A 12,727-nucleotide genomic window follows, 5' to 3' on the forward strand; every position below is an offset into this window, starting at 1 on the left:
ATAGAGCAGTATAAACAAGTCATTGCCGTGCTGAAATTTTAGTTTGTACTGACTTTGCTAGTGCTTTGTTGTAAAACCCGGAAAATATCTAGATGAGTTGATGTACCCTCTGGAAGACCTCTGCATATCTCCAAGGGTACGCGTTTCTCTGATTGAGAATCACTGAATTAGGGGAAGTAGAAGATTTGGCCAGAATAACATTGGCTCTTGTTACTGAAGTTGTGTTCTCATCATTTGTGGATCAGGTTCTCAGTCCAGGAGTCTGATTAGATTCCCAGCTGATAACAGGAGAGAAGGTAGCTGCTGTGGCAGGTCAGCTTTTTTCACTTTCACACAGCCAGAAGGTTGTACCCACTGCTTTTGATGTTGACAGTGAACTGTAAACTTTGGATGCAACTATCATCCTTTTTCTTTGTCACCTGGAGATTTCATTACTGCAATGCTCTCTGCATGGGGCTGTGTCTTAAATCCACCCAGAAACTGCAGCGGATACTCAGAATTTGGCAGACTATTTGTTAAGTTGTGTGTCATTTTATGAGCACATTAAACTGGTGATCTATGATCTGAACTGGCTGTTCATTGGTTTCTGGGCTGATTCTAAGATGCTGGTTTTGGCCTATAAAGGTCTGAAAAGGCTGTGACCTGCCAGTATTAGAAATTTCCTTTTCTCCTTATAAGATACTGCCATGGAAGCACATGACCTATGGCTCCTTTGGTACAAAAAAGAAGGAGCTGGTGGAATGGCACTCACTATCACGGCCCTGCACCTTTTAATTTTCATTCCCTGATCACAGTCTGTAACAATCCAAGCTTATTAGCGTTCAGGGCACACTGCAAGCCGTATTTTTAATTGCTGGCCAACAAACCGAGGGTCAGATTGGGGAGGTAGTACAGTGGTTTAATTGGTGAGGTTTATTAATTTGGTATATTTATGTTACTGCTGGCATAGTGCTACTAGCAAGTAACTGTCAATATCTATTTATGCTGAATTGTTTTAAGAATTTGTCAAGTTGACTCAGAGCATGGAGCGGGTACTCTTATGTATTTATTATAACTCTAAATAAGCTCTAAGGATAGAAAAGCCAGTTCTAGGTCCCCACATTGCTAGCATATCTATGGGTGTTTTACATAGCCTTCAATATGCATACTGTATTTAAATGGAAAATATTTTTGTATGGTAGGTATATACTATACCATAACTTCCTCATATTCCTGATCTTCTTGATTGTCATCTTCATTTTCATCATCTTCCTCATCTGGCTCAGGCAGATCCTCATCATCCTCTAACTCTGCTAATAGAGTACTTGCCCGGCAGCTATCAAGAAAATCTATACATAAAATAAAAGAGACACAAACCCATTTTAAAAAAAAAAATTAAATAATTTTGAAAACTAAAAGCAGAGAAGAAAGAATGAAAACAGATTTCATTTAAACAAAATAACTATTAAGGAAGACAGGGCTAAAACCTAGTTCAAGATACTCTGGCAATGTGGAAAAGAAAAAAAGGTAAAGCACCTAAGATAGCACACTTGGCAAAGAAACAGGAGTCTGTTCAAAGGACACAGTAAAAATATTTAGCAGTGTATGTGTCTAACTATTTCTTAGAAGTAACACCTACAATCACAGAACTGGTAAAAATGGGGGGAAAAATCTTTACCTCTTCAGTTTATATTATGCATTTCATAGCATTTTATATTCAGTCACACAGTCAGTTTCCCCTTTTATTGTGGGTCTTTCATATTTGTTTAAATATGTGGACTGTAAAACTACAAAGATTGGTAGCGGTACTCGGGGGTGATTACGACCTTCAAATACCTTTAACTCATTTTTAGAACTAATTTCAAATTAATGGTGTCCTTTTTACTAACATTAAGTGTTTGTTCCAAACCATGACACATGACTAAGGCTATGATTTAATCATGGGTATTTTTAGGCAAAGTCACAGACAGATCACAGGCAATAAACAAAAATTCACAGCCCATGACCTGTCCATGACTTGAACTATAAATACCCCGACTAAATCTTAGCTGGGGGGCCATTGCAGAAGTCATGGAATCAGTGACTTCCACGACCTCCATGACAGACACGGAGCCTTACAAATGACATAATGTAACAGACTCTTTTGATAATATATTTGTTAACACCATTTTTAAAGATAAAATGTATAATCACCCGTACTCCCCTAGTGTCTACTAAAGAGGATTTTTTTTTAGTGTGTGTGTGTGGGGGGGGTGGTATCTGCACCTCTGCTATGGAGGCTCTACCAGAGCACAACAAATAAATTCATCTATCCAAGCAACCTCTGTGTCGTTCCCAAGACTCCAGCAGGAATTCTATGACTACCACATCAGTCTTTCCCGAGTACAGTGTGCTTTAAGCCCAGCCACCGAGCCATAACAAAAGTTTTTGTCAACATGTAGATATTTGAGTGACACTAGTTCCATTTAGTATCACAGAATCAAAGAAATTAGAAATGGAAAAGGCATATTCAGACATCTTGACCATCCCCTCTAATGGGCCTAATCCACTGAAGTGAATGGGCATTAGACGGGGGCCCAAGACAGAACTTCTCTACATTCTTTAAGTGCTTTGTTCATTTTAGTTTTAAATGACTCATGTAATGGAGTTCTCATGACCTCCCTTAGGAGGCTATTCCCCAGTTTAATAAACCTCTGTGCTACAAAGTATTTCCTGATATTCAGCCTAAATTTTCCTTGGCTCAATTTCATCCCTTTCACTCCTATATATTACTCACCTTAGACTACCCTAAATTCCCCCTTTTCCATTTTAGTATTTACACCCTTTAACTGCTTATCCTATCCCATAGTTAGCATTTACCCAAGCTAATCTGTATTGTGCATTTAAGTTCTTTTGTGTCTTTCCTCATAAATAAGACCATTCCATCCTCTTAATCATTTCATTTTTTTAAATTCCCTTCAATTTGTTGACATTCCTCTGGTATTGGGATTCCTGGAACCACACACACACACACACACACTCTCTCTCTCTCTCTCTATTGATTCATAAAATAAAATGTGTTATCGCTGAGATAAAAGGCAATGGCCTGGATTTTTAAAAGGTATTTGGGCATTGCTGTGTATAGCATTGCAACTGGTTTAGGAGACTAAATCTCATCTTCAAAAGGGATTCAGACCCTTTTGAAAATGATATTTAGGCTCCTGAATCAGTTAGGAACTGTAATGCTAAGCACAGGAATGCATAAATACCTTTAAAAATCTGGACCAATATACCTATACAACACACAAAGAAGAATGTTTGATTTTAAAATACACCTATTTACTGAATGTTTCAGACATTAAACTCATTGGTCCAATTTTTACAAAAAAATCAAATATAATATTTAAATGCCTACATAAAAAAAATCAGTAAGAGTGCAGGAGAGAGATTTAGACTATAAAAAACAAAATGGACAAAAACACTGCCATTATATCAAAATTCCTTTGAATGAGCACAGCCTTGCATAACTCATGACAGGTGAACAGCTCAACTCTCAAACACTGTTCAGGAAATAAAATACTAAACAAAAAACCATCAAAAAGATAAAGAAGAAAAGGAAAATCATTAATGGGAGGTCTGCTTATGTTCATTTAAAAATGAAACTTACCATATAAAGAATATTCTGCCTCCTGACCTGTATCGCTCTCACTAGATGTTGATGTTAGGCTAGTAGTTAGAGTGTTACTAAGTGACTGACCAACAGATAAAACTGTAGTTGCTGTAGCTACATTGCTGCTGCTAGTAACACTGGATGTAGACATGGTCACTGTTGATGTGGTACCAGTTGTAGTCAGATTAGGAAAACTTTGGGCACCCATAAGAGGAGAAGCTATAAAGATATGGTAAGATACAATAAATGATTCGAAGAGCACAATTTACATGCATGAGTCCTGTGTTTGGGGGGAAAAAAAAAATGTGGGTTTTTTGGCTTGAAAGTCACCATAGGTAACCTGTCTAGGAAGCCTATGAGAAGAGGGGTCCTAAACACAGAGGTGTACAGCAACTGTTTGGTGAGTGTAAAATAGACCGCAAGTCCAGTTTGGAACAACCTCCATGTAAACTAAGCAAAATTTTATTAAATACATCCCACTGTATACAAATTCCTTGGAAATCTGCAATATCTTCTTTAAAACCCAGTTTAATCTGATTTGATCTCTTCTCTAACTAATGTCAATACAATTTAATAGATATACAGAGAAAATATTCTAACTGCAAAAAGACAGTTAGAAACATTAGAACGGATATAATTTTGTAGATTCTGATGTTTGTGCATTTTACAAATCCAACAGAAACCCTAACCTGACATTCTCTCACATATGTACTGTTTTGTTTAATTCTATGTTCTGTGTTTATTCATTAATATGGGCAATGTACTTCAGTCACAGGTGCTATGAAAAATGTAACTTAATTTCCAAACTTGTGTTAAAAATCTCAGCCATGATTTTATCTTAAAATTGTTTTCTGAATTTACCTTTTTAAAAAACATTAAAGACTAAAAACACGAAAAAAAGAACTGTGAAAAAAAGAACACATGCTCATAAAATACACTAATTGCGTTTTATTTTAAATGTATAATAATTAAGGCCCTACTTGAATTACTGGATGATCTTCAAATAATTGTGGCTGAGGTGCAGACAAGACATGGAAAATCACAGAAAAGTAATAATGGACCTTTATTAATAGCGGTAATTTGGAAAAGCCAGAGAAGACCTATTTGTTTAAAAAAAATTGCTGGAAGGATATAAACACTCTAGTATTATGTTATGCCTGCTGTTTTTTTGTTTTGTTTTTTAACGAGACATTATGCTCCAACAATAGTACATTCATTACAAAAGAAAGGTGACTGGTACAATATAAACTTCAGAAGATTATAAAAGTCTTAACACAATTACTGTAGAAATCAAGTCCAATCACTTTAGCCTTTTATATTTTACTGTTATTGCAGTACTAAATGCATAATCAAAATGTATGCAAAATTGTGGACTGTGCAAAGCAAGCTAATTAAAATAAAAACTGTAGTGGTAGCCCAATATCGCAGGATCCACAATATCACGAATGAAGTAGGGCCTTAATGATAACTGACATATGTGCAGCTTTGTTTACTGTAATTCAATGGGCAGAATTCTGGGTATTTACATGGTGACCGTGATTATATATGCAATGCCGTACGGTGTATCTGTAGGAAATCAAACACGTAAACCTCAATCCTGCAAATATTTCTGCACATGCTTAACTTTAAGCATGTGAATTGTCCCGTTGACTTCAATGGGATTTCTCACATGCCTGAAGTAAAGATTGTGTATGTTCGCAGGCTCAAGCCATAATAAAAATAGCTTGCTGCATGTTATGTGATTTTCAAACATCATTTCTATAAAACATGTGAAATACAGGAGTTTGAAGTTTTAAAAATAAGCTTTTTAATTATTAAAAAAAGCAATTTTTGAAATTGCTTCCAAAAGGGACACAAGCAATTTAATCACATTAGAAAGAGTTTAGAAAAAAATTCAGTTTGTTTACTCAGTGCATTTGATAGCTCTGTGTATAATAAATGTTACTGCCTCTGTTTCATTCTGTAGTCAGTCATTTCCCCTTCGCTGATATGAGTCTTACACAATAGGCTAAAAATTAAAACTAGGAACATCACAAAAATTGGCTGGGGTGTCCCAGGCAGGTATAGTGCCTGAAAATAATTTCACAAACTAGATTTAAATTTTGAGGTTTCCTTTAAGTAGCTAACTTCACTTCCTAAAGAGACCTCTCACTGCCCCATACCTCTTTAAAGACAAGCACGAGATATTTCAGGCCCAAGGATTTTTTTTTTTTTTTTTTAAAGTTTGAAGAGCCTGAAAAGGGGGATTATAATAGTGTGGATATCTTCTCATACACAACCACAGTAGCAACAGCAAGTTGTTACTAGAATAAGGATGAGGTACAGTAGAAGTCAAAGTCAGCACATGCCAGCTGTTATTACACGGTTATACAAGCGTAGAGAAACTGGTTAGCTCAGATACCACTGCATAGTAACTACTGGTAAATGCTGATATTTTTAAATTGCAACCATAATAGCTAGATCCCCAGACCCAATCATCTGTAATTTCAGACAGACGGTTTCTGGACAAGCCTATAGGCAGAATGTATCTGAATTCCAGGCCCTCCACTTAGCTATGTGTAACCCCAACGCGTCCCAAGCTTCAGAGACTTCTCAGTTAAATATCCCAGATGAGCCCCCACTTGTAAAAGCAACAGCGGGCGGGATCAAACCTGGGACCTCTGGAGCTTAGTGCATGAGCCTTTACTACGAGCTAAAAGCCATACGGCTCTTCACGAAGGCTGTAGAGCAGACTCATTTACCTCTCTCTAAGTGGTCTCGGTGCCACTAGATGGGACAAAACACCACACCCAGGAGGTTTGTGGGTTACATATGCATCATATTAAGTATGGTTTCTTTATTGAATTTAGTCCTTGGTGCCACATCTCTACTAGATGCTATTTTGTCCTTTTATAAAATTTAAAATAATTCCTAAAAGGAGAGAATTTTTTTTTAATTAAGATTTAATTTTGAAATAAGCAATTGGCAAGTTAAGGACTGGGTTTATTTGCACTTTGCATCACTACTGTTTCACAATATATGTCTTAACATGCTGCCAAATTCTAGGAAGCTAATTAAGTGTGCTTTAAAACACATACTATTGTTTTCAATCAAAGCCCCCCCCCAACACAAATTAACTTCAGCATTACTGGCACTGTTCTCCTGCTCTATGAATCAAAAAGCCAGTAATCTCTTTCTTCCTTGACTCCTTCCTCTATTCCCCTTTATCTTTATGCCTGCCCCCAAGTGTTAAATTATTTTTCCTGATCTCACTTTATGAACATAAGAATGGATAGCAAAAACAAACTGAAAAGTTTTCTATACATCATCATTCAAAGAAAAAAGATTAACACACATGCGCGCACACACAAAAGGAACAAGGAGCAATCCCTTTTACTGTAGCTGGTCATTCACCTATTTGGAGAAAAAGAATACAAGGAAAAGGAACACAAAAGGTATGGCAATTCTAATATGAAACTGAACTGTTGCTTTCTGGTTAGGATGGCTTCATTTCTCTGAACTTGGTCAATTTGATAAAAGGCTGCTCATCAATGCCTTCCCCTAATTTAAACAACATAATTGGTCAAATTTACAAAACAAACATCTACAAGTTATATGATACACCAAGTGAGAGACAGTGCCATTGTAAAACTCAGAAGAGCGAACTAACTCATAATAAACAGCAGGATTTTATATACTTCCTTTACTATACCTTAATTCCAGCAAAGGACGGTAGCACATACCTTGCCTCAAAATACATACAGTACCATTGAAAACAATGGAACTACACACATGCTTAAAGTTAGGCATATGCCTAAGATTTGTTGGATCAAAGCCATAATTATACACAAACTATACACATCATAATGAATTCAGTAAAGTGGATTGCAGCTGGCCTTAATATTAAGTGGGAAATTATATCCATGGAAATTTTAAAATATCTTTCTACTGTACACTATTTTTTCCTTTACTGTGTTCTTTAGTTTTAAGTCTACAGAATCAATTCACAATGCGCAGGAAAATCCTCTAGTAATACTGGTAATTACATATATACTTTTCCCCCTCAGGGTAGATCAGACCTCTGCATGTGTGTAAATGTATGTAATATGGAACAGATTAAAGAGGCAGCCTCATAAATCAGCTGCTGTTACTTTTCCAGCATCTCTAATTTTGTTGAAGTAGCACATTTTCAAAAATGTGTTACAGGAATAAACTTATTTTCTTGTTTGGAGAATGCTACAGAGGGAACAAGGACAGTTGACACCAATATAGTTACAAATTAGTGAAGAAACAGCAATACGCCATTTCCCAAATACAATGAACTCTTCATGAGTTATACAAAAACACAGGAAATGGGGGCTGATGTAAATTCCATATCAAGCTTTCAGAATGGACCACATTTAAAGTCTAAAAGGAAGTCAAAGACAGACACATCCTTCCACATCCCTCTTACATGAAGCATTTGATCTCATTTTCTGTCAAAAATATATCTTACTTACTTGCAGTGCTCATGACATTCCTTCCCAAAGTATTAGTGTTGTTATCACTGCTACTTCGGCTTAAATTCATGTTGTTAGTGGCATTGGTACGTGCTATGTTTGCCACTCTTCGTACAAAAGACTCCAAGCTAGAAGTTTCACGTGAAGATAAATTAGGAACACTTGCACTGGAGCTCATTGGAGCACCAGCAGCCAACAAAGAACTCACTGACAGTCTGTTACTTGCTGAAGAGCTAAGGGGTCGTTGGGAAGCTGCTTCTTTATTGGTCAGTTCAGATACTGAACTAACATCAGGAGAGCTCACACTAACAATTCCCATGGATATGGCACTAGACTCCCCAGGAGTACGTATGGAATTGTCAGGACCTAACTTCCTTTCTGCATTTTCATTTCCCATGTCCGCTGTTAAGGTGCTGGTGCTTGCACTGGATGATGACCCTACTTCAGCTTGAGGCATGTTATCAGCAGAAGACAGAACAACAATTGGCTCGTGGACGTCAGTGCCTGAAACTATATTCTGTTCCATTACACTCTCTGATCTCCGCTCCATTTTGCTCGAACCCAAGCTGATGTCGCTGCTACTGGCCACGCTACACACAGAACTGCTGCTTCCTTTTCTACTTGAGGAGCCTGCAGCAGCAGTCGTCTTGTCTGGACAGTTGTTTTTCACCAAGCTGCTCCATGACTGCGTTGTGCCTGAAACAGTGGATGAAACAGGTTTGGGTGATGCCGCTGAATCAGGGTCGTACCCTGGTGCAAGCTTGAGGTCAAACTTTCCTTCTGCGCCCATACGGTAAGAGTTAGAGCCACCAGCATCCCAGGTGACATCAATCCAGCCTGGAAAGGGACAGGAGTTTGTGAGACCCAGCAGAAAGCAGACAGGAGCGTGTCAGACAGTAGCTCCACAATATGGGATCAGCTTTGCATCAGGGCTGTATCTCTGAGTTACTAAAATTAGTAAATAGCCTTCAGTGCCAATTAAAATGAAAAAAGTTTTTGAATTTAAATAATTTGATAGTTTTACTAAGTTAAGTTGGCATTCACATGCCTTAACTAATCTCTATTTTCAGGGTCTGAGAATCCAGCCAAAAAAAGTTTGCTCCAGGCTGGAATTTGGCATACTAGATGCCTGTTAAACAGGCATTTCTTCTTGTTTAAAAAAAAAAAAATCTTTATTTTAATTAAAGATGGATATGAGTTTCATATAAGTGGGCTTGAAGTATTTGTAAGATAAAATGTTTACTATAACAAAGGATGCTAATACAGTTTCCCCTAAATTTACAAATTTCATTCCTTAAAAATTAAGGAAGTTAAGTCAGCAAAAATCATAATTATGTATTAAAATAAGTATTAAATTTATGTATTAAAATTTCTCATGTCTTTACTTATTTCTGTGAAACTGTAATAATTACAACATTGTTATATATGTTGCTTAAATGAAGCTCAGTGTGCTAGCATCTTTAAGTTATAGAATGCATATTTAAAAAATGAAATTGATTAAATTGGGACTTTTTTCTTTCCTGTATTCAATTGAAAATACAAATAATTTTACTGAAACTCAGTTTTTTAGTTCAGTAATTAATGTGGACCCAATCCTGCATTCCTTACTCACATGAATAGCCTCACTGACTTCCACTGGACTATACAGGTAAGGACTACTTGCTCGAGTAAGGGTGGCAGGTTTGGACTCTATAATTGCAAAAGAATAATAAATTTAATAGAATGTTTGACTAGATGATTACTTGAGATGAAAATAGCTCTAACGGGGGATGCACCTTTTCAATTCTTTTATTAGAAGATGTTTCTAACACCATTGTGATGAAAGACTAACATAAGCAAGTTCAAAAGATAAAGTTAATATCTAAACCCTTAATTCAGACTATTGTTACTACTGCTCACATCGTGTATAAATGGTAAAATGTTACTCTCATGTTTTAATGTCTTGCTTGTCTAAATGTTTATCACAATCTTAATGTTTCATAAAGGTTTTTTTTTTTTTTAATTTAAGCTTTACTATATGTTGTTATAATGAAAGTCGGTAGCACTGTTTCAATTGATCAGAACTTTCCATTAAACTCATAAAAATGTGGGGGGTTTTTTAGTCATTTTATATCACATCAGGAAGAAATGAGACCTAGAAACTGTAAAGCCAGATGCACGTTTTACTATTTCAAATAAAGACAGATATGAGCTATTTTTAAGTTAAACATTAAAATGTACTTTTGGCATCATCAGATGCTTTTTTTGTCTATGCAAAGTTCTACCCAAAAGGCATAATTTTTTAGAAGAAAATACAACTTCAGAGGCAATTCTCAAACGAGCCAACATGCTCTTGCATTTTGGAGAAAAAAAGTGTTTTTAAATGGCCACAATCTTCATGTGTCAAAAATAGGTATCCACATTAGCAGTGTCACAGTTTATGAAGTATTTTTGTTTTTACTATGCACTGATAAACATTTAAGAGATTTTATATGAACTGTTTCAAGCCACCTCAAACTGAAACTTGCCATGCGAAAGGTGACACACAAAATTTGAATTTTTCCTTTTCTCCATTAAAAACTCGGGATTTCAAATGCTTTTCTTGCCAAACTCTACACACAAGATAGGGATGTAAGTCCCTTATCATGGTAAACAAATATGAATTTCCTTATGGGGTTCAGGAGAGAATGTTTTGGAAAAGCATAATCAAATATACTATTCATAGTTAGTAGTAGCTTTCCTACCCTATTATTTTTAGATTATCTGATTTTAAAAGCCGATAGGAAATTTTTTCATATATATAACGAGGTCACTTTCTACGCATTAGGAATCTTGCTCCTGCAAGGTGCTGGGTACTCTTGCCCCAGTCCAACAAAGCATTTCAATATCTCCTTAAAATTCAGAAAATTCCAACTAAAGTCACTGGGACATTTCTTGCAATATTCCAGCAATGCATAGGAAGACTATAGTACGGATAAAGAATTTGCTGATATGTTTTATGTAATCTGACTTAACCACATGAGAAGGCTGAGCAGTAGTTTCACTTATTTTAAATAATAAAGTTTTAACAAAGGGAGATAAACCATTGATTTACTAGGAGATTTGCATGATAAAAATACTACTCACCAACCATACTTAGAAAAGTATTGCAAATAAGAATATGGCTGTGGGTGTGGCTGCATCTGTTAAGAGCAGTGTACTGGCCATGGAAGAGTTCCCTACACGCTACACTGAAGTTTAAAAAAATATCCAAACAATATTATGTCTTTAAATAATATTAAAGGGCTAACAACCGCACACAGAAAAAATACAGAGCTAAGGAAGGAGTGATCCTATATTCAGGAGGCATCAGAAATGGGGTTGATATTGTATCCTTGAAAGGGAAAACAATAAAGAAGGAGACAGTATAATCGTCACTGTTCGGGATCCTCTCTGATAGCACTCTATATCCTCCTGAGCTCTGACTTCCATGGCTTTTGTAGGCCATTAAGTTAATCGCTTTTATATTAAGCAAACAGTGACCTGATCCCAGTGAAGCTAGCAAGACAGGAAAGGTATAGAATACGTATTTTAAAAAAAAAAAAAAAAAAAGTCCAAGAAAAACGTTGCAAATGCTAAGCTAGAAGAGATGCAGAAAGGTATTTTGAGATAATGCAGATATGAGGCATAGTTCATCATCTTGTACTAATCAACAATTTTACATGCTGTAAACTGTTTATCATGTCACAAACAGATTCTGCAATAACAATTTGGTGTATTTAATGAAGCAAAATGGTAAAGATATATTCATTTCATATTCACCGTTTCCAAACCAACTCAATTTCTACTCTACTTGTTATATGTACTGGAACAGACTATTTTCATGCATTAAAAAGAAAAATGTAGAATTTTACAACTGAACTGCAACAGTGAAAAGAAAATCATAACATTTAATTGACCTCCTCTAAAATATTAATCATCTGTGCCCTACAAACATTGTAACATTTTCTCATAGACTCTCAGACTTTAAGGCCAGACAGGACCATTGTGATCATTTAGTCTAACCTCCTGCACATTGCAGGCCTCAGAACCTCACCCACCCAACCTCCTGTAATAGATCTGTAACCTCTGGCTGAATTACTGAAGTCCTCAATCATTGTTTAAAGACTTCACGTTACAGAGAATCCCCCATTTACTCTATGTTAAATCAGCAAGTGACCTGTGCCCCATGCTGTAAAGGAAAGCAAAAAGCCCCTAAGGGTCTGCCAATGAAACCCAGGAGAAAATTCCTTCCCAACCCAAATTATGGTGATCAGTTAGATCCTGGGTATGTTGGTGAGACCCACCAGCCAGATACCTGGAAAAACAACTCACTTTAGTAACTCAGAAGCTTCTCCACATCTAGTGTTCCATCTGCAGGCACTGGAGATATATTTGCTACTAGCAATCCCAGATGGGCCACATGTCATTGTAGGCAATATCAGACCATCCCCTCCAAACTTATCAAGCTCATTCCTGAAACCGTTAGGATTTTTGCCCCCACTGCTCCCCTCAGGAGGCTGTTGCAGAACTTTACTTCACTGATGGTTAAAAACCTTTGTCTAATTTCAAGCCTAAACTTGTTGATGATCATTTATATCCATTTGTTGTGTCAACACTGGCC

At 36.4% G+C, this 12,727-nt stretch overlaps 1 protein-coding gene across 5 annotated transcripts in view; it reads right to left on the reverse strand.

Annotated features, from left to right (window-relative positions):
- HECTD1 (HECT domain E3 ubiquitin protein ligase 1) overlaps positions 1 to 12,727 on the reverse strand; it is a 101,138-nt gene that overhangs the window by 22,083 nt on the left and 66,328 nt on the right. For 2 of the 5 annotated variants that reach the window (XM_077818997.1, XM_077818996.1), the window contains exons 25-27: positions 8,107 to 8,802; positions 3,626 to 3,847; positions 1,195 to 1,328 (exon numbers count right to left, since the gene is read on the reverse strand). In XM_077818997.1, the coding sequence (XP_077675123.1) occupies positions 1,195 to 1,328; positions 3,626 to 3,847; positions 8,107 to 8,802 (1,052 nt within the window). Of the gene's footprint in view, positions 1 to 1,194; positions 1,329 to 3,625; positions 3,848 to 8,106; positions 8,944 to 12,727 lie in introns of all 5 variants that reach the window. The other 3 variants (XM_077818995.1, XM_077818994.1, XM_077818998.1) reach the window with 2 other exon arrangements.

This window comes from Eretmochelys imbricata, chromosome 6 (genome assembly GCF_965152235.1).
Source record: "Eretmochelys imbricata isolate rEreImb1 chromosome 6, rEreImb1.hap1, whole genome shotgun sequence".
Lineage (NCBI taxonomy): Eukaryota > Metazoa > Chordata > Testudines > Cheloniidae > Eretmochelys > Eretmochelys imbricata.